Genomic DNA, 23010 nt, shown 5'->3' with positions numbered 1-23010 from the left:
CCACAGGGATCAGTGCTTGGTCCTCTGCTCTTTGTGATTTTTATTAACGACTTAGAGGAGGGGGCTGAAGGGTGGATCAGTAAATTTGCTGATGACACCAAGATTGGTGGAGTAGTGGATGAGGTGGAGGGCTGTTGTAGGCTGCAAAGAGACATAGATAGGATGCAAAGCTGGGCTGAAAAATGGCAAATGGAGTTTAACCCTGATAAATGTGAGGTGATTCATTTTGGTAGGACTAATTTAAATGTGGATCACAGGGTCAAAGGTAGGGTTCTGAAGACTGTGGAGGAACAGAGAGATCTTGGGGTCCATATCCACAGATCTCTAAAGGTTGCCACTCAAGTGGATAGAGCTGTGAAGAAGGCTTAAAGTGTGTTAGCTTTTATTAACAGGGGGTTGGAGTTTAAGAGCCGTGGGGTTATGCTGCAACTGTACAGGACCTTGGTGAGACCACATTTGGAATATTGTGTGCAGTTCTGGTCACCTCACTATAAGAAGGATGTGGAAGCTCTGGAAAGAGTGCAGAGGAGATTTACCAGGATGCTGCCTGGTTTGGAGGGTAGGACTTATGAGGAAAGGTTGAGGGAGCTAGAGCTGTTCTCTCTGGAGCGGAGGAGGCTGAGGGGAGACTTAATAGAGGTTTATAAAATGATGAAGGGGATAGATAGAGTGAACGTTCAAAGACTATTTCCTCGGGTGGATGGAGCTATTACTATAGGGTTCGTGGTGGGAGATATAGGAAGGATATCAGAGGTAGGTTCTTTACGCAGAGAGTGGTTGGGGTGTGGAATGGACTGCCTGCAGTGATAGTGGAGTCAGACAGGAACATTTAAGCGGTTATTGGATAGGCACATGGAGCACACCAGGATGATAGGGAGTGGGATAGCTTGATCTTGGTTTCAGATAAAGCTCGGCACAACATCGTGGGCCGAAGGGCCTGTTCTGTGCTGTACTGTTCTATGTTCTAACACCACCTCCAAGTTCCCCTCCAAGCCTCTCATTATCCTGACTTGGAAATATATCGCTGTTCCTTCGCAGCCACTGGGTCAAAATCCTGGAATTCCTTCCCTAACCGCATTGTGGGTCAACCACAGAACATGGGCTGCAGCAATTCAATGTGACACAATGCAGACACTACGACAACGGATGAATGAACACCGCTCAACAATCGCCAGGCAAGTGTGTTCTCTTCCTGTTGGGGGACACTTTAGCGGTCACGGGCATTCGGTCTCTGATCTTCGGGTAAGCATTCTCCAAGGCGGCCTTCACGACACACGACAACGCAGAGTCGCTGAGCAGAGACTGATAAGCCAAGTTCCGCAAACATGAGGACGGCCTCAACTGGGATCTTGGGTTCATGTCACAGTATCTGTAATCTCCATGACTTGCCTGGACTTGCAACTAACTGTCCTGTCTGGAGACAATACACATCTCATTAACCTAAGCTTAACCCTCTCTCCACTCACATTGTCTGTACCTTTAAGACTTGATTACCTGTAAAGACTTGCATTCCAACCATTATTTTGTAAATTGAGTTTGTGTCTTTATATGCCCTGTTTGTGAACAGAACTCCCACTTACCTGATGAAGGAGCAGCGCTCTGAAAGCTTGTGGCTTTTGCTACCAAATAAACCTGTTGGACTTTAACCTGGTGTTGTGAGACTTCTTACTGTGTTTACCCCAGTCCAACGCTGGCGTCTCCACATCGCGATTCAAGAAGCCAGCTCACAACCACCTACTCAAGGGCAACTAGGGATGGGCAATAAATGCTGGCCAGCCAGTGACACCCATGTCCCATGAATGAATATTTTTTTTTAAATTACAAAAGGAGATTATGCTTCAGGTGTACAGGCTATTGGTGAAACCAGATCTGGCATTTTGAGTGCGAGATTGGTCTCCTTACGCAAGGAAAGATGTAAATGCATTAAGAAGCAGTTCAGAGAAGGTTTACTAGACTAACACCAGGAATAGATGGGTTGTCTTACAAAGAAAGGTTGGACAGTCTGGGTTTGTATCCGCGAGTTTAGAAGAGCAAGAGATGACCTGATCAAAGCCTTTTGGATTCCGAGAGACATTGACAGGGTGAAGATGTTGGATTTGATTATTGTCACATGTATTGGTATACAGTGAAAAGTATTGTTTCTTGCATGCTATACAAAGCATACCTTATATAGAGAAGGAAAGGAGAGAGTACAGAATGTCGTGTTACAGTCATAGCTAGGGTGTAGAGTAAGATCAACTTAATGCGAGGTAAGTCCATTCAAAAGTCTGAGGCAGTAGGGAAGAAGCTGTTCTTGAGTCAATTGGTATGTGTCCTCAGGCTTATGTAACTTACTCCCAACGGAAGAAGGCGTAAGGGAGTATGTCCGGGTTGTGGAGGGTCCTTGATTATGCTGACTGCTTTCCCGAGGCAGCGGGAAGTGTAGATAGTGTCAATGCATGGGAGGCTGGTTTGAGTGATGGACTGGGCTTCGTTCATGATCCTTTGTATTTTATTGCGGTCTTGGACAGAGCAGGAGACATACCAAGCTGTGATACAACCAGAAAGATTGTTTTCTATGGTGCATCTGTAAAACTTGGTGGGAGTCGTAGTAGACATGCCAAATTTCCTTAGCTGTTTCCTCTTGTCGGAGAACCTAGAACTAGGGATCACTTTTCAAAAATAAGGGGTCGCTCATTTAAGATGGAGATGAGGAGATTTTTTTTCTGAGAGGGTGGAGAGTCTTTGAATTCTCCTCCTCAAAAGGCAGTGGAAGCAGAGTTTTTGAATATTTTTGAGGCGGAGCTAGATAGATTCTTCATTAACAAGGGGGAAAGATTATTGGGGGTAAGCAGAAATGTGGGGTTGAAGCTATAATCAGATCAGCTATGATCTTATTGAACGGCAAAGCAAGCTTGAGGGGCTGAGTGGTCTGCTCCTAAATTCATATGTTCATATGGGAAGAGATTTTCCTTGTCTAGTTTATTTATGCCTTTCATAATCTTGTACACCTCTATCAAATCTCCCCTCAATCTCCTTTGCTTCAATAACAACCCAACCTTTCCAAGTCAATCTAACCTTGTAATAAAACCCCTCATCCCTGGAACTATGCTGGTAAATCCCTTCTGCACCCTCAAGCAGCTTAACAAATTTTCTAAAGTATGGTGACCAGAGCTGCATGCAATATTTCAGTTGCAGCCTAAAAGGAGCTTTATATAGATTCAGCAGAACTTCCCTGCTTTTATACACAATATCTATATTTATGAACCCAAGATCCCACATGCTTTGCTAACTATTCTCTCAACATGTTCTGTCACCTTCAAAGACTGATGCCCAAGCATCCTCCAGTCCCTCTGTTCCTGCATTTTTTTAAGATTGTGCAATTAAATCTATATTGCCTCTTTTCAGCCCATTGCCAAAATCCATCATTTCATACTTCACTGTGTTAAACTTCATCCGCCGCTTGTCTACCCATTCTGTTAGCCTACACATGTCTTGTTGCAGGCAATTCGTATTATCCTTACTGTTGACCACTCTTCTAAGTTTGGTATCTTAAGCAAATTGTGAAATTTTACTCCATACGCTAAGGTTCAAGACATAACAAAAAAAATTGGTCCTAGTACTGACTCTTGAAGAACACCATTCCAGCCTAAAAAACAACCATTTACCACAACTTGCTGCTTTCTGTCCTTAAGCCAGTTTTTAAAATCCAATTGTACATTGGTCCAACTTTTCCACAAGCCTCAATTCTGTTAACTAGCCTTTTAGGTGGTATCTTGTCAAACATTTTTTAAAAATTCATAGTCACAGCATTCCTTTTAAAAACCTTCTGTCACTTCATAAAAAATTAGATTATTCAAGTACAATCTGCCTTTTACAAATCAGAGTTGGCTCCGCTTAATTAATTCAAACCTTTCCTTCACCTTGGCACCAGGGAGACAACAAACATGAGGGACTCACGGTGACGGTTACAGAAACGCTGTCTATCCCCCTAACTATGGAATTTCCTATAACAAATGCATTTCTATGCTTTGCTGTCCCCTCCTGCACAGTTCCTTGTCCATTGACGCCATGGTCTGGAATGCACGACATTCGAGTATTGCCAATCCGTGCAGTCACTAATGTCGAGTACCTGTTTCAGAGTGATTCATCCAAGAATTCCTATACTACCTGCCTCTTCCTATTCTTCCAAGTTGTCACCCACCTACATACTGACATCCCACTGCCTGTAGGGTGACCCCCACCTGGAATGTGCAATCCAGGAAACACTCATCCTCCCAGTTGCTCCGCAGCGGTTCCAGCTGCCTGCAATTTCAGAAAACCTGAGCTTAAGCTAGAGCAGCTAAAGACACTTACCATACCAAGATATGAGAAGTGTCCTGAAGCTGCCATGTCTTGCTTACACATTGTTCACAAGTATTTCTAGTGGACACTCTGCACCTTCTTCCAGGTTATAGTAACAAAACAATTTAGGGTACAAGTCTTCCCATTTCTTCAACGATTCATAACAAGCCCACAAGACTTTGCTCTACCATATACAAACATACAAAATAAGAACAGGAGGTCATTTGGTCCTTTGAGCCTGCTCCTCTATTTGATAAGATCATGGCTGATCTGTTTGTGTTTCAAGTTCTACATCCCCATCTATCCCCGATGACCTTTGATTCCCTTGCCTACAAGAACCTATACCTCCGCCTTAAAAATATTCAATGGTCCCATTCCACCACCTTTTACTTAGCAGGTTTACTTTGATTTCCTTTTTCCTTCATAAGGAGGTACCTGACTTGGATCCAATACCTCTCAAAAACAATGTGACTGAAATCAGCCACAATGAAGGGTGAGGAAACTGAACATATGCCTCAAACAACTGCAGTCAGTAAAAACCCCATCACAAATTTAAATGAGCCTCCACTCACTGCTTGCTTTTAAAATGGGTCAAACAGCTAGGAATTCAACCTCAATTTACCATGTGTTTTTCACTACAATCCACCTAGTGTGATGTTTACCAGATTTAATGCTGTTATAGTGCACTAAAAATCATTAACTGTACAATGATTATCAACATCAATATTGAATATATAATGTGATTCATCAATTTAAAAAGGGAGACAGAACAAGTTGGGGAAACTACAGACCATTTGCTTAACATCTGTGATAGGGAAGGTAAGGAAATTTACATTCTCAAGATGTAATATATGTTTCACAAGGATTAGTGTTAGGATCACCATTGTTCCCAATTTACATAAACAATTGGGATTCAGGAATCAGAGTACAGTACAATTTCAAAGTGTGTGTGCGTGCGGTGGTGTCAGACGTGTGGGGATATCCCATGCAAGGACCAGTCTCGCTGAAGTTAGAACTTCTTCTAGCCTTTTCATAGTATCTATTTGCATAACATTGGCAGAACTATCTGAAGTTATTTATATCGCTTTGTCAGATGGTTCCCAGCAGTGCAATTGTCCAAGGGAAGTTGTCACTTTCTGGACAATTGCCACATAAACCCTTACCTGGGAATTTCCGAACGGAATTCCCAGCACATCTTTGCAGCACCCGCCAAATCCAACTCTGGGGAGCCAGGAAGTTATGGGCAGTACAATTTAGGAGTATGCCATTTGTTTCCTTGAACCTGCTTTGCCATTTGATAAGCTGATCTGATTATGGCTTCTACTTTACTGTCCACCCTCTACATCTTTTGACTCCCTTGTCAATCAAGAATCTATCTAATGAAGCCTTAAAATTATTCAATGATCCTCTTCACTGCTCTTTGGGAGAGAATTTCACAGACTAACAACTGCCAGAAAAAAATTCTCCTCATCTCCATCTTAAATGGGAGACCTCTTGTTTAAAAATGATTTCCCTTAGTTCTATTCTCTTCCAGAAGAGGAAAGCATCCTTTCAGCATCCACCCAGGTCCTTGTTCGTTTCAACAAGATCACCTGTCATTCCTTTACACTTGAATGGATACAGCCCAATCTGTCCAAAGTTCCCTCATAAGACAACCCCTTCCTTCATCCCAAGCCAGTTGAATTAACCTTCTCTGCACTGCTTCAAATGTAACGCATCCTTGGGTCAGGGTGTCAGAGGAAGCAGCCCCAGTGGAAGGCTGATGGCGGGGTGAGGGTAGATAGTTTTGTAGTAGCATCATGCTGGAGTTGGCGGAAATCTCCATCGTGCGAGCACCTTACAGTACTCAGGAGATCAACAACTTTAGACCGTGACCTTTCTCCTCCATCTTAAACCCCTTTTTTCAAATATCCCATGCATGTATTACCTCAATGTAAACCACGCCCCCTTCCCTCCTGCACCAGGCCATCTGTCTTTTGTTTTAAAAGTTGCTACATTTTGTTGCAATCTTTCTCAGCTACAGTTTAATATCCAACACATTTCTCCTTCTAGTTCTGAAGAGCCAAATGGACTCAATGTTAATTCTGCTTTCTCTCCTTACAGATACTGCCTAACCTGCTGAGTTTTTCCAACATTCTCTATTCTTGTTTCTGATTCCAGCATCCACAGCATTTTGCTTATTCTAGTAGATTGGGTGGGATTTACTGTGCAACTGCCGTGTGTTGAGGGGGCAGGAGGCGGCCCACCATTAGCTGGCATTGGAATCTTCTGGTCCTGCCGCTGTTAGCGGAGTTTCCTGCTGAATGCACCCTCCCTCTGCCAGGAAACCTGCAGAAGAGCTGCGCTGTTGGGGGGACTGGATGATCCCACTGGCATGACCAGCTGTAAAGTTATGGCCAGTGCATTTGGATTTCCAAAAGGCATTCAACATGATGCCACATAAAAGGTTACTTCACAAAGTGATTATGGTGATTATGGGATGATGTATGAGCATGGATAAGGGATCGGCTAAAGAACAAGAGACAAAGTTTGCATCCGTTATTTTCAGGATGACAAACTGTAACTAATGGGAGTATCACAGGGATCAGTTCTAGGGCCTCAACTATTTCCGATCTCTATTAATGACTTGGATGAAGGGACTGAACATATTGGCACCAAATTTGCTGTGATACAAAGATAGGTAGGGAAGTAAGTAGAGAGGAGGAATTAAAGAGTCTGCAAAGGGATATAGATAGATTAAATGAGTGGACTAAAATTTGGCAGATGGAGTATAATGTGAGAAAATGTGATGCCCACTTTTTGAGCAAGAATAGAAAATCAGATTATTTAAATAGTGAGAGTCTGCATGCTGCAGTACAGAGGGATCTTGGGTTTCCTTGTATTTGAATCACCAAAGTCAGGATGCAGGTACAGCAAGTAAGGAAGGCAAATGGAATGCTGGCCTTTATTGCATATATAGACAAAAGTAGTGAAGTCTTGCAACAACTGTACAGGCAGAGGTGAGACCACACCTATAGTATTATGCACAGTTTTGGTTATCTTGCAGTTCAGAACAGGTTCACAAGACAATGCTTCATCCCAGGAATCAGTTTAATGAGGAAAGATTGGGTAAGTTGGCCCTGTACTCATGGGAGTTTTGAAGAATGAGAGATGATCTTATTGAAAGATAAGGGCTTGACAGGGTAAAGGGAAAGAAGTGAATAGTGGTATTGTCACCGGACTAGTAATCCAGAGACCCAGAGTAATGCTCTGAACCAAGGTTCAAATCCCACCGTGGCATATGGTGAAATTTGAATTCAACAAAAATCTGGGAGAAAATTCTAATGATGACCATGACACTATTGTCATAAAAACCTACCTGGTTCACTAATGTTCTTCAGGGAAGGGAATCTGTCATCCATAGCTGGTCTGACCTATATGTGATTCCAGAGCCACAGCAATGTGGTTGACTTTTAAATACCCTCCGGGACGGGCAATAAATGCTGGCCAGCGATGCGCACATCCCATGAATGAATTTTTAAAAATGTTTCATATTGTTGGGGAATCTAGAATTGGGGCAAAGCTTCAAAATTTACTATCTAATGTCTACTATTCAAGACAGAGATGAGACCTTCTCTGAGGGTCACTAGTGGTTGAAATTCTCTTCCTCAGTGAGCAGTAGAGGCTGGGTCACTGGATAAATTCAAGTTACACAGATTTTTGATTAACAAGGGAGTTAAGGTTATGGATAGGCAGGCAGGAAAGTAGTGCTCAGGCAACTATAAGAACAGCCATGCAGGGGGGGAATGGCCTACTCTAGTTCCTATTTCTTATGTTCTTCTGGAAGAAAGAAAAGCAGAGCACTGGGGTTATTTCTAGAAGGAGAATTGAACACTAGAGAAGTTATGCTAATGTTATGGAACAGTGGTTAGACTACACCGGAATGATGCCAGAACTGAAATGTTATACCCCCTCAGGAAATGCTGAGCAGGCTGGGGCTCTTTTTTCTAGAAAAGAGAAGACTTAGGGGTGAACTGATAGAGGCCTTTCATAGAGGGGAGGGGGGGGGATATAGAAATGTTATAGAAGATTAGAACTCAACTCCATAAATAAAATAGTTACCAATAAATCCAACACTGTATTCAGGAGAAACTTGTCTATCAAGAGAGTAATTAGAACATGGAACCTGCTATCACAAAAAGTACTTGAGACAACCATCACAGGTGTAGTTAAGGTAAAGCTAGATAAAGGATAAAGGATTAGATGAAGTTAGATGGGGTTAGATGAAGAAGCGTTGAAGGAAGTTAACATGGAGCATAAACATCAGCATGGTTCTGCATGGCGAATGAACTCTTTCTATTCTGTAAATCCTATGTAACAGAAATGTAATGCAACAATGCCTTTTTGCAAATGCCTTTTGTTATCTCTCAGCCCTCCTTTTCCTTGGTTCTACACTCACTTAAAAAAATATTCATCGAACATATTCCCAGAAAGGTCACCATTCTGAAATATTAACGATTGTCTTTCTCTGCAAATGCTGTCTGATCTGAAAAATGGTTTACCTGGCATGTTACAAAAGCAGTCAGCCAAACTGCTTTAGAAATGCACGCAGGGTGAAACCAAAATTCAAGCCTGTGCTTTAATTGCAGGAGCTTCAAGATCAATCTGTGCTCTGTCAGCTTACTATTTTCCGTACACACCTCCAATGTAATAGTAATGTCGCTTATTTAGCAATTAATCAAATGACCTTTAGTTGGTGGATATGGAGCATCTCTTGATGGGGCTGTAGAAAAGGCCAGCCAACATGGATAATACTTTGCTGTTCTGGCTGAAGGAAAAAAGCGTTTTTAGAACAAAATTCTTAAGCTAAAGAGAGATGAGCATTACTTACCTAATTACATAATTATGCATTTTAACCCCAAGCAACCTTGGTTTCTATCATCTTGACTGTTGAGTTTTATCATTCTGTACTGCCGAATCTCTCGTACCAGTGTGTAAAATGCATCCTCAACTCCCTATATTGGAAAAGAAAAACATTCCTTCCAGTATTTTTTGAAAGGTAACTAAAAGGAAAAGCATGTAAATATATTTCCCAAACAACAACATTGTTAGTCAGATTAACATAATTTTTTTGATTCCAATCAACAGAAATATTTGTATATTAGTTACAACACAGCAGTGGCCTTTTAATCAATGGGTTCCATCATGTTTCCTCAACCCTTGGGACAATATGCAGGATGAGAAGGAAAGTAAAAGTTCGAAAAGGTTGTATTTAAATTATAACCCAGTTCACCATTTTAGTTCTCTAATTTGGACAATTTCTTATGGACCTGACAAATTCCAGTAAAATTTTCAATTCTCATTCCAGCCAAGCATTTTTTTAAAGAACATTTGTCAAGGCTCTACTGATGCCTCAGGTCATAAAGTTATTGCTTAAAGTGCCCACGTTTAAATCAGGTAATTCTTTACAGTCAAATAGCTAACACATTATAGTCAATTACCAAGTCAATCACAAATGTGCTGGGCTCTTCGGCCAGAGACAGGTGCTGTGAGTAGTTCACACCTCGTGAGGGTACAATAACATATTCAAGTTAATTATTCTTAACAGTATCAGGTTTAATAAGTAAACACATCTAAAGTTCAAAATAGCTGGCAGATAACCTCTGCTGCATTACAGCCACCAGAATCTACCAAAATCCATTTCAACTGGGCAGAAAACTTTTCGAAAAGCTTTGAAACTCTATTTTGGAATTTCAGATTAATCATAAGAGACTGAATGTTAGGGGATTGTTGGCATTAACATGCCTGAGTTTGGAGGCAGAGGGAGGAGAAGGGGAATTTTAAAAAGTCCACCTAATCATTATCCAATTACCCTTGCTGGCAGAGTGAACAATACATAAATATTTGAGAACAAGACCTGGCGGTTCAGCTGAACAGCCAGCACATTGTCATTGTTGGTTGTTCATCAATTTGAGCTTGACATCTTATCACGGTCGCAAGTTTGTGCCATTGGTCTTCATGTGACTAAACAGGCTGCAAATCTTTGGGCACCAGGGGCAGTACTCCCCATAAGGTAGTGGAATAAGGAGTGCAGAATTTGCTTTCCTTTCTTTTTTTGTCTTCTGGCACTCTGCCTCATCTTTTGGAGTCAAAAGCATGACACAGCTTAATAAGCTGTTGCCGTTTTGAACAATTGGTAGCAAGATCCTCCCAGTCTTTAATTTCAATGCTTCATGGAGATATTCAGATTGTCTTGTAGCATTTTCTTTCCCTCCCAGAACACTGCCCTTTGAATATTGGGAAAACAGGACCTGGCAGGGGAGACACTTTTCAGCCATCCAGACACAATGTCCATTCCATTATAGCTAATTCTGCAGCAGCCTTGCCTGCATGCTTGTAGAGCTGGCTTCAAGACAGACACCAGTGTTCATTCAATGGTCCTCCCACTGAATTCGGAAGCATTGCAGGTAGAATTTCTCTAGTGCTTTTTATCATGTAACCAATACATAGTCCAGGTCCCAATATAGTACACAGTACAGGAGTGTGCTCTGTATACAGCCTTTTGCTGACTTGCAGAAGTCTTTATTGTTAAACACTCACTGCTTTCGTTTGTAGAAGGTTGAGATGGCACTGCTGGCCCAGTATTGCAAGCTCTGGATGAGCTTCTGAGGGGAGGAACAAAGCATGGAAGTGATCAACATATTCAAAAGTGACTCCTTCAACATATATGGGTGGTGGAATATTTGACCGACAGGGCTGGGTTATGAGTTTTCTTTTGGCAACATTGAAGAACAAGCCAAGTCTCCTGAATGCAGAATTAAAAAGATCAAGAGCGCTTGCAAATCTGTTACACTATGGGCAACAAAACTGCAGTCATCCACAAACTGTAGATCATGTATGCCTATGATGGTGAGTCTAGTTTTTGCATAGAGGTAGGAGAGATTAGAGGTTTCCATCTAGATAGTGTGGAATAGTCACACCAGAGGACAGCTGATCTTAGGAATGATGAAAACCAATTATTGCTTAATACTGGACTGGATTTTGAACGGGACTCTTTTCAGGTCTTCCACTCAAGAAGTTGCAGGTAAAGCAACATAAAACAGTTGCAGAGTTGTGATGAAGTTTCTTGGACATCCAGGCCTCTGGAGTACAACCCACAGGGCCTTGCTATTTAATGAGTCAAATGCTTTGGTCAGGTCGATAAATGCACGGTGTTGTCCTCGACACTTTTCTTGCATTTGTCTGGCAACAAAGATCATGTCAAAGGTTCCTCTGGAAGGTCAAAAGCCACATGAGGGAAAATTAACAAAAATATATATTTTTTAAAAGTAAAGGCTTTTACAAGTACATAAAAAGAGTGGCGACAGTGAGAGTCAGTCCTTTAGAGAGCGAGACTGAGGAATTAATAATAGGAAAGAAGAAAATGGCAGAGACTTTCAACAAGTATTTTGTATCTGTCTTCTCAGTAGGAGACTCAAAGCATCCCAAAGATAGTAGAAAATCAAGAGACAAAAGAGAGGAATTTAAAGCAATCACTATTTTGAGATAAAAAGTAACAGGACAATTAATGAAACTCAAGGACCTAACAGCTGGCATCCTTAGGTCTTAAAAATGATGGCTGCAGAGATGGTGGATGCACCCGTTGTAATCTTTGTAAAATTCCCTAGATTCTGAAAAGGTCCCAGCAGATTGGAAAAACCACAAATATAATACCTCTATTCAAGAAAAGAGGGAGACACAAAGCAGCAAATGTCAGCTATTTAACATCTGCAATTGGGAAAATGCCTAGAATCCATTATTAAAGAGGCAGCAGCACGATATTAAGAAAATCATAATACTATCAGGCAGAGTCAACATAGTTTTGTGAAAGGGAAATGCTGTTTGACAAATTTATTAGATTCTTTGAGGATGTATCAAGTAGGGTGGATAAAGGGGAACCAGCAGATATAGTGTGCTTGGATTTGTAAAAGACATTGGATGAGGTGCCACACAAAAGCTTATATTGTTAGTTACTAGGGGATAGCACATACTCTAAGTTAAGACATCGAAAGATCCAACTGAGAAATACACAGCGCAGGGAGAAGTCAGCACCTTCCACAAGGTGGCAGAAAATTGGCACAGAGAAAAAAACAAAAACCGTTTTGCTAAAAATAAAGGAAATTCTAAGCTGCTGGAGTTCACAAACTACTAGGCAAGTATCAGTTTGCTCTGTTTACTCATAATAAAGAAATTCCAGGCATGTACAGACTGATCCAGTCTACAGAATAATCAAGACAACACAAGCAGGTTTGTGTTATATTAAATTTGCTGGTCAGAAATATCTGGTAAAGAATCTATAGAGTGAGAAACATGTTTTTATTTTGTAGTGGAAGGTCTGTTGAGAAGAATGGAGAAAGTGGTTCTGTGATTTTCAATCTAGATATTAATTGAGTAGACTGGGGGAGGCAAAGAATTTCAGTTTTGAGATCTTGCAAAGGAGAGTATGTTACATCCAGCAAGGGGGCAAGTGCAAGGAGGAGTACGTTTAGGGAATCATTGATAACATCAAACTTTAATGAGGAAGTATTACAAAGTTGAGAAAGAATGATCTTTCACAGAACTAATTTGACCTTATGGTTATTGCTGCTGTGTCATACTTAGGATGTATGGGAGATGCTTGTGAGGGTTAGTATCCTTGATCCTTACCCAGTTACGCAATCACATCAAAAGATGTGGGTAGGTGAGATCGGTGTCCCACAACTCTCACTTACAACTCCAAATAGCTTTTTTGTGCACACTGGCGGTTATACCGCAGGATCGCAGTTGTGAAAAACTAAATGAGGGACCTCATCAGCTTTCTTTGGTGCGGTATCGGGATGTAACCCCTTATAATGTGCATGAAGACTGGGTTGGTAAAAGATCCTAAAAAGATAGGACAATAGCTCAGAAGGCAGAGACCAGCAAGATGTGTGACAAATCCAAAGGCTCAATCATGACACTTGGTAAGGCAATGTGGACAGACACCTGTGAAGAGTTTGGGACCTTACACAGTGCAAGCCCCATAGTTAGTCATGGAAAGTCATAGTCAAAGAATAGGAGATATAGAAGAGGTTAGGGCCCCCTGCAACCAATTCTGTTGTAAGAAGTGACAGAGGAGGAGAAGCCCTCATCCAATGAAGTAAACAAGAAATCTATGAAAAAGTTGACTGAAACTCACAACAGAGGTCCAGCTTCTCGGCCCGTTAGACTCAAAGGAAGAGATAGCTTCTTGAGAATAGGAACACAATATAAGAACGTTATATTAGGCAGGAAAGCTTGATCACTGCATACAGGTAATGAATAGGTACTGCACTGACTTGCAATAGTAAGATGGTTAGAATCTGGTCAGATAGAAAAGAATCATGTGCTTTACTTCTCAGGAGGCGAGAAGCATAGAAATGGAGCAGGAATCCTAGTAAACATTAAGATACAAGAGATCAGTTTAAGGTCACTGGCCAATCTCAGAAAGAGTGATTAAGATTGAAAAAAGCCTTTTGATCTTGCTATCATATAAGTTTATGCCTGACACAAGAGCAGAAAATAGAGGTGCTTTATGGTGACATCCTGAAGTGTCATAATCAAGTTAAATCGATTGATGTGGTAATCGTGGTTGCCGACTTAAATATTAAAATTAGTGAAGGAACACTAGCAACGTATCTCGGTCAATATAGCCTCAGATCAAGAAATGAACGAGGAGAGACACTGACACAATTCTGTCAAGAAAATGATTGAATCGTGGCAAACACTTTTAAGCAACCAAAAAGATGACTGTGCACTTGGAGAAGTGAAGATGAAGGTATAGAAATCAAATAAACATGATGGTGAAAAAAATAGCTTAGAAACACTATAAAGAATATTCGTAGGTATCCAGATATAAATTCACAAATTGTTGTAACTGAAAACACCAAAAAGGATGTTCAACCAATCAGTTCTTGACCTGAAGGATGAGAATACCAGAGAGGCAAGAAACAGATAGCAAACTGAACAAAATAAAAATAATATATAACATGCTACAAAGGAAATATTACCAAAACAGAAAGGAGAGAGAGAGAGACAAGGAACAGAAGTTTTGTGAATGTGGGGTTTCCTGTCCCACCATTTAAGAGTTGGCAGGGAATACATCCCTGTTAACTGTGCCTACCTCGCAGCCATTTCATACACCAATGAGCATGAATTGGCTACAGGGTAGAATTTTCTCCTCTCACTTGGGAAGAAACCCTGTCTTAGAGCTGCTCAATCCGATTGGGGGGTGTGCGTGTGTATGTGTGTTTATGCGCAGGGAGGGGAGGTCATCCAGAGGATACCAGACCCTAGCAGGGTGTGTGTGTGTGGGGGGGGGGAGGTTTCTGGCACCCTGCCTCATCAGAAGATCCATTTTACCTCATAGGTAAAATGGATCTTCTGATGGAAGCATCCCTTCACACCCAAGCCCTACATCCAATTATTTTCAGATTTTCTCCTGCCTGGAAAATTCTCCAGCCAGCCTAAAAATTGAGGCTAGGTGGGAACCAACCCTTAAGTAGTCAATAATTGGCTACTAAAAGGTCTCAATTGGAGCAATGGTGGGCAGCCTGTTTGAGGCCTCCCCTTCCCAGCATAAATTTGCTGAGAGTTGGGAGCGGGTGGGAATCCAGCTGCAAGCCCATCCATGCTATTTCATGCATACCACCCACCTACAAACCCACTGGCAGGAGTGTGTAAAATTCAGGCCAAGAAGTGGATGACACATGACATACGAGCAATGATGATAAAAAAGGGGAAAGAAAGGAAACACACCCGAGTATGATGAAATTGAAAAGGATAGAATAGATGCATGTCATCAGGCTAAAAAGAACTGGTATAATGAGATGTGTGTTGAAGTAATGTAGCTGGAAATAAATCACAAATTGAGAGTTATGCACCAGAAGGTGAAATTTTTGATAACTAGAAGGAAAGGAACTGAAAGGGGTGCATCGTAGACAAAGCTGACAAAATATTAGTCATAGAAGTTTACAGCATGGAAACCGGCTCTTCGGCCCAACTTGTCCATGCCGCCTTTTTTTTTAAAAACCCGTAAGCTAATCCCAATTGCCCGCATTTGGCCCATATCCCTCTATACCCAACTTACCCATGTAACTATCTAACTGCTTTTTAAAAGTCAAAATTGTACCCGCCTCTACTACTACCTTTGGCAGTTTGTTCCAGACACTCGCACCCTTTGTGTGAAAAAATTGCCCCTCTGGGCAATTGTTTGATAGCTTGCAGAACCAAAAAGATGGCCAGAATATATATGTGAATTATACGATGATCCAAATCGAGGGAGTCCTCAAGATATAGAGGCAAAACATTACGATATCAGAGGTAAAGATTGCTTTGAAATTGATGAGCACAGCTCATTAAGCTCTAGGCATAGATGAAATAACAACAGAAGTCTAAAAGCCCTTGGAGAAACAGAATTAGAAATGATAACATAAATTTGCGATGAAATATATACCAAAGAATACATTCCAAGTGACTTGAGAGATTCATTATTTATTAAGCAACCTAAGAAACTAAAAGCAATAAGTGCAATCATTTTAGAACTATAAACTTAATGAGGCCAGCTCATTAAAGCGATCCTGAAAATCTTATCAAAGAAATAACACATTTGAAGCAGAAATTGGTGAAATACAGTCTGGATTTAGACCTGGAGTAGGAACAAGGGAAAATTTAATGTAAGAACAATCTTTGATAACTATCTAGAATCATAGAATCATCACAGTGCAGAAGGAGGCCATTTAGCCCATCAAGCCTGCACTGACAACAATTCCACCCAGGCCCTATCCCTGTAACCTCACGCATTTACCAATCCCCTTGACACTAAGAGGCAATTTAGCGTGGCCAATCAACCTAATCGGCGCATCTTTGGAGTGTGGGAGGAAACCGGAGCATCACACAGACACGGGGAGAACGTGCAAACTCCACACAGAGAGACAGTAACTTAAGGCTGGAATTCAGCCCGGGTTCCTGGTGCTGTGACGCAGCAGTGCCAACCACTGTGCCACCGTGCAGCCCACCTAGATTTAAAATAAACAAGAACATTTACAAATACTTCATGGCCTATGGAAAAGTGTTCATCATTGTTCATCACCAAAGGTTAATAGAGGTGTTGCTGAAATGTGACACTGAAAGTAAAGCAATGAGACTTAGCCAGGGCCTACAGTAGGATCAATAGGGCGCATCAGGAGAGAGAGACAATTAGACCATAAGACATAGGAGCAGAGTTAGGCCACTCGGCCCATCAAGTCTGCTCTGCCATTCAATCATGGCTGATATTTTTCTCATTCCCATTCTACTACCTTTTCCCCATAACCCCTGATCCCCTTATTAATCAAGAACCTATCTATCTCTGTCTTAAAGACACTCAATGACCTGACCTCCACAGCCTTCTGCGACAAAGGGTTCCACAGATTCACCACTATCTGGCTGAAGAAATTCCTCTTCATCTCCGTTTTAAAGGATCGTCCCTTTAATCTGAGGCTGTGCTCTCTGGTTCTAGTTTTTCCTACTAGTGGAAACATATCTCCATGTCCACTCTACCCAGGCCTTACAGTATCCTGCAAGTTTCAATAAGATCCCCCCTCATCCTTCAACAAGTACAGACCCAGAGTCCTCAACCGTTCCCCATACAACAAGCTCTTCATTCCAGGGATCATTCTTGTGAACCTTCTCTGGACCCTTTCCAAGACCAGCATATCCTTCCTTAGATACGGGACCCAAAACTGCTCACAGTACTCCAAATGGGGTCAGACCAGAGCCTTATCCAGCCTCAGAAGCACATCCCTGCTGTTGTATTCTAGCCCTCTCGACATGAATGCTAACATTGCATTTGCCTTAACTGCTGACTGGATCTACACGTTAACCATCAGAGAATCTTGAACAAGGACTCCCAAGTCCCTTTGTGCTTCTGATTTCCTAAGCATTTCCCCATTTGGAAAATAGTCTATGCCTCCATTCCTCCTTCCAAAGTGCATAACCTCACACCTTTCCACATTGTATTCCATCTGCAACTTCTTTGCCCACTCTCCTAGCCTGTCAAAGTCCTTCTGCAGCCCCTCTACTTCTTCAATACTACCTGTCCCTCTACATATCTTCGTATCATCTGCAAACTTAGCAACAGTCCCTTCAGTTCCTTCTTCCAAATTGTTAATGTATATTGTGAAAAGTTGTGGTCCCAGCACCAACCCGAGGCACACCACTAGTCACCTGCTGCCATCCTGAAAAAGACCTCTTTATCCCCAGTCTCTGCCTTCTGCCAGTCAGCCAATCCTCTATCCATGCCAGGATTTTACCCTTAACACCATGGGCTCTTAACTTATTTAACAGTCTCCTATGCAGCACCTTGTCAAAGGCCTTCTGGAAATCTAAATAAATCAAGTCCACTGGTTCTCCTTTATTTAACTTCTAATTTGAAACACATCTAATTAGTGTGTTTCAAATGAAATGAGGAGTACGACAAAGCTGTGCACTGTCGCACACAATTATTCATTCAATCTGTACTCAGAACAAATATTCAGACTATTAGATGTACTTCCAAGGATAAGTAGAGGCAAAAGCATAAATTTATGGTACCCTAATGACACATCGCTCCTTGCGCCAGCAGAAGAGTTTCTACAAAATATCGATCAAGTGAAATTTAGGAGTTTAGAACATGGATTGTAAACACTGTTGGGGAGAAAATCTTAGTAGATTAGGGAAATTTCAAATAATTAGGGATATAAGTCACTAATAAAATGCTAGCAATAAATGAAATTACCTCAGACCAGAGAAACTGCCTGCATAAAGGCATATAAGAATGAGATTTGAACAAGTATTTCTAATTTAAAAACATATTTTGGTATTTCATAAAGTAATTGTGCACTTTAGCCAAGAGCAGACTGCTGCAAGGGGTGACAGGATGAAGCCTTAGCAAACAGAACCACATTCTTAGGAAACAATGAAACTTCAGAATGTGCAAGTTCTTATCAGCGAAAGTTGCTGGCAGTAAGGTTCTCAGGGCTACTTATGAACAAAGAACAAAGAAAATTACAGCACAGGAACAGGCCCATCGGCCCTCCAAGCCTGCACCGACCATGCTGCCCGACTGAACTAAAACCCCTTACCCTTCCAGGGGCCTTATCCCTCTATTCCCATCCTATTCATGTATTTGTCAAGACGCCCCTTAAAACTCACTATCGTATCTGCTTCCACTACCTACCCCGGCAGCGGATTCCAGGCACCCACCACCCTCTGTGTAAAAAAACTTGCCTCGTACATCTCCTTTAAACCTTGCCCCTCGCACCTTAAACCTATGCCTCCTAGTAATTGACTCTTCCAATCTGGGAAAAAGCTTCTGACTATCCACTCTCCATGCCCCTCATAAACTTGCAGACTTCTATCAGGTCGCCCCCTCAACCTCCGTCATTCCAGTGAGAACAAACCAAGTTTCTCCAATCTCTCCTCATAGCTAATGCCCTCCATGCCAGGCAACATCCTGGTAAATCTTTTCTGTACCCTCTCCAAAGCCTCCACATCCTTCTGGTAGTGTGGCGATCAGAATTGAACATCATATTCCAAGTGCGGCCTAACTAAGGTTCTATAAAGCTGTAACATTTTTAAACTCAATGCTCCGGCCAATGAAGGCAAGCATGCCGTATGCCTTCTTGACTACCTTCTCCACCTGCGTTGCCACTTTCAGTGACCTGTGTACCTGTACACCCAGATCCCTCTGCCTATCAATACTCTCAAGGGTTCTGCCATTTATTGCATATTTCCTATCTTTATTAGACCTTCCAAAATGCATTACCTCACATTTGTCCGGATTAAACTCCATCTACCATCTCTCTGCCCAAGCCTCCAACTGATCTATGTCCTGCTGTATCCTCTGATGGTCCTCATTGCTATCCGCAAATCCACCAACCTTTGTGTCATCCACAAACTTACTAATCAAACCAGTTACATTTTCCTCCAAATCATTTATATATATATTACAAACAGCAAAGGTCCCAGCACTGATCCCTGAGGAATGCCACTTGTCACAGCCCTCCATTCAGAAACACACCCTTCCACTGCTACCTTCTGTCTTCTATGACCAAGCAAGTTCTGTATCCACCTTGCCAGCTCACCTCTGATCCCATGCGACTTCACCTTCTGCACCAGTCTGCCATGAGGGACCTTGTCAAAGGCCTTACTGAAGTCCATGTAGACAACATCCACTGTCCTACCCTCATCAATCATCTTCCTCACTTCCTCGAAAAACTCAATCAAGTTAATGAGACACGACCTCCCCTTCACAAAACCATGTTGCCTCTCACTAATACATCCACTTATTTTCAAGTGGGAATAAATCCTGTCTCAAAGAATCCTCTCCAATAATTTCCCTACCACTGACATAAAGCTCACCGGCCAGTAATTACCTGGATTATTCTTGCTACCCTTCTTAAACAAAGAAACAATATTGGCTATTCTCCAATCCTCTGGGACCTCCCCTGTAGTCATGATGTGGAGATGCCGGCGTTGGACTGGGGTAAACACAGCAAGAAGTCTAACAACACCAGGTTAAAGTCCAACAGGTTTATTTGGTAGCAAACGCCACTAGCTTTCGGAGCGTGTTGCTCCTTCGTCAGGTGAAGTGGGAGATCTGCTCACAAACAGGGCATACAGAGACACAAACTCAATTTACAGAATAATGATTGGAATGAGTGTCTTTACAGCTAAAGTTTTTAGCTGTAAAGACTCGCATTCCAATCATTATTCTGTAAATTGAGTTTGTGTCTCTGTATGCCCTGTTTGTGAGCAGATCTCCCACTCCACCTGACGAAAGAGCAGCACACTCCGAAAACTAGTGGCGTTTGCTACCAAATAAACCTGTTGGACTTTAACCTGGTGTTGTTAGACTTCTTACTGTGACCTCCCCTGTATCCAGTGAGGATACAAAGATTTCTCTCAAGGTCCCAGCAATTTCCTCTCTTGCCTCTCTCAGTATTTTGGGGTATATCCCATCAGGCCCTGGGGGCTTGTCTACCTTAATGTTTCTCAAAAATCCCAATACCTCCTCCTTTTTGATCTTAACATGACCCAAACTATCTACACACCGTTTCCCAGATTCATCATCCATCAAGTCCTTCTCTTTGGTGAATACTGACGCAAAGTGCTCATTTAATACCTCGCCCATTTCCTCTGGCTCCATGCATAGATTCACTCCCCTTTCCTTGAGTGGGCCAACCCTCTTGTTCTTTATACATGTATAAAAAGCCTTGGAATTTTCCTTAATCCTGCTGGCCAATGATTTTTCATGACCCCTTTTATCCCTATGAATAGAGTTTGTCACACTATCCAGATAAGACAGGTCCCTTCTCAGACATGAGAATATACCTGTGTCTCGTTGGGCCAGTGACATAGCAGGAGTTGGTGGGAACCTTAATTTTGACTTTTGTAGCTAAGCATCAGGAGTTACTAGGCAACAGAGGAAGAAGCATCAGCAATAGATGAAGGAAGCATCCGGTTTCTACGGACTAATGAAATTCCATGACATCAGAGGATAGAATGCAATTGGCTAAAGAATGTGACAAATGTTATTAATGATTGATTTATATTGAAGATGATTTGATCATAACTAGTGAAAGGCGGGAGAATTTGATATGAAAAATGTATAATTGATCAATCTGTACATTGTAACCTCAGAGTTATATTGGAAAGCTCAGATACTTCTCTGTAGAGAGGTATTGGACTGACCAATGTTATCTCCCCCTTTGATCGTTGGTTAATAAAAATGTCTTTAAACTGACTTTCATGAGTCTTTGTATTGGCAATACCTAGCCTCCAGAGAACACCGCAACAAACACCAAATTGACAAAACAACAATTGTAGTCAAAAGGAATACATTAGAAGAAACTAAACTGAAGATTGAATTTGATGGTGTCACACCAGAACAAGTAAATAAGTTTGTCTATTTAGGATAACTGATAACAGAAGATGGCAGATGTGGCATAGAAGTCAGGAGGAAACAGCTGGCAACTTGTAACAAGGAAAAAACTAATAATCCACTTTACTGTAAGCCTCAGAAACCTGGACAAATGAAGATCTGTGAAAGAAAATAGAGGCTTTTGAAATGTAGATGCTAAGGCATATGCTAAAAATTCCATATATAAACCATCAGGTAAATGAAGAGATACTTGAAATTGCAAGAGCAAAAACTGTAAAAAAAAAGCACCCATAAAAGAAACTGTCAGTATTTTGACCACCTGATCAGAGCTGAAAAACTACAAAGATCTTTTCCAAAGGGTAGAGAGCAGCAGAACGACTGGTTAACCTAGGCGTAGTCAAATGATAAATGTCAGAGTGGTTGCTGACGAGCCACACTGCGTGCGAGGATGGTACAAGATGGACAAGCATTGCATGTCATCACAGCAGATCTCCTGGCAGTAGCAGCAACAAGCAGCAGCAGTAGCTATTTGTTTGATGAAAACTGAGCAATACAAATGCAATCTTCCAAATTGTACACACTGGATGGAGGAACACTTGCATTTTACACAATTTGCATTGTGGCACTGGCATTCAGAACTACATTTTTTGCCACTTTGAATGCAAAAAAGGAGAGCTGGGTTAGGATTTCAGCCAGAAAAAACATTCCACCCAACTCATTCTCTAACGTAAGTGTTGGTGCTGATTTAACCTGAGGATCACCATACCTCAGGCGAGGGGCAAGGTTGAGAAGGCAGGCCTTCGTGAATAATCTCAGCCAGTATGGGCACTGAACCCGTGCTCCGCATCACAAACCAGATGTCCAGCCAACTTGAGCTAACCGATCCCCAACTCATTCACTAGCGGGTTGAACACTGCCAATGTACACTACAAGAAACGTGCATGTTCAGATGCTGAGAAAGGACATGGTTTGGTTCAGAGATCAGAGTCAAATAAGCTCAATCATACCCATCATCTTAGCTCAAGCATGAAAGAGAAACCAAAATGCATACACTGGACATAAAATGTATCTGCTTGCTTCTGTAAGGAACCTGAAAAGGTTTGGAAAATGTCCAATTCAAATTTTGGAATTAGGAATTACATGTTGATATAAAGAACAATACAGCACAGGAACAGGCCCTACAGCCCACCAAGCCTGCACTAATTTCTAATCCTTATTTAGTCCCACTACTTATTGCCCATACCCGGTTTCTACCCCTCTGTTCGCCTCCTATTCATGAGTCTATCAAGATGTGCCTTGAAAGTTGCTAACGTGCCTGCTTCCACCACCTCCACTGACAGTGCATTCCAAGCACCTATCACTATCTGTGTGAAAAACTTTTCCCGCAGTCTCCCCTAAGCTTACCCCCTCTCACTTTGAACCGGCACCCTCTTGTAGTTGACCTTTCCACCCTGGGAAAAAGCCTGTAACTGTCCACTCTTTCTATGCCTCTCAATTTTGCCACGATATTCAGTACCATTCACAACTCCTCATACTGCAGCAGTCCGTGCTTGCATGCAGGTACAATATTCAGGCTGGGGCTGATACGTGTTACTCACATTTGTGTGACACAAATGTCGAGCCACGATAATTTCTAGTGAGAGAATCCAACTATCTCCCCATGGCATTCAACAACATTACCATTACTGAATCTCCTGCCAAAAAAATCCTGAGGGTTACTAGAAACCTAACTGGACCAGCCATATAAATACAGTGTCTAGAAGAGGTCA

At 41.8% G+C, this 23010-nt stretch overlaps 1 protein-coding gene across 3 annotated transcripts in view; it reads right to left on the bottom strand.

Moving 5' to 3' along the window:
• The window catches only part of LOC144479162 (GTPase NRas), a 69240-nt gene that overhangs the window by 4555 nt on the left and 41675 nt on the right, over nt 1-23010 (bottom strand). For all 3 annotated transcript variants that reach the window (XR_013495478.1, XM_078197749.1, XM_078197748.1), the window contains one exon: nt 9194-9317. Coding sequence is in view for 2 of the 3 variants with exons in the window: in XM_078197749.1 (XP_078053875.1) it covers nt 9198-9317 (120 nt within the window). In the remaining variant the exon portion in view is untranslated. The remainder of the gene's footprint in view (nt 1-9193; nt 9318-23010) is intronic.

Source organism: Mustelus asterias, chromosome 25 (assembly GCF_964213995.1).
Source record: "Mustelus asterias chromosome 25, sMusAst1.hap1.1, whole genome shotgun sequence".
Classification (NCBI taxonomy): Eukaryota; Metazoa; Chordata; class Chondrichthyes; order Carcharhiniformes; family Triakidae; genus Mustelus; species Mustelus asterias.
This window is presented reverse-complemented; position numbering and strand designations above follow the sequence as displayed.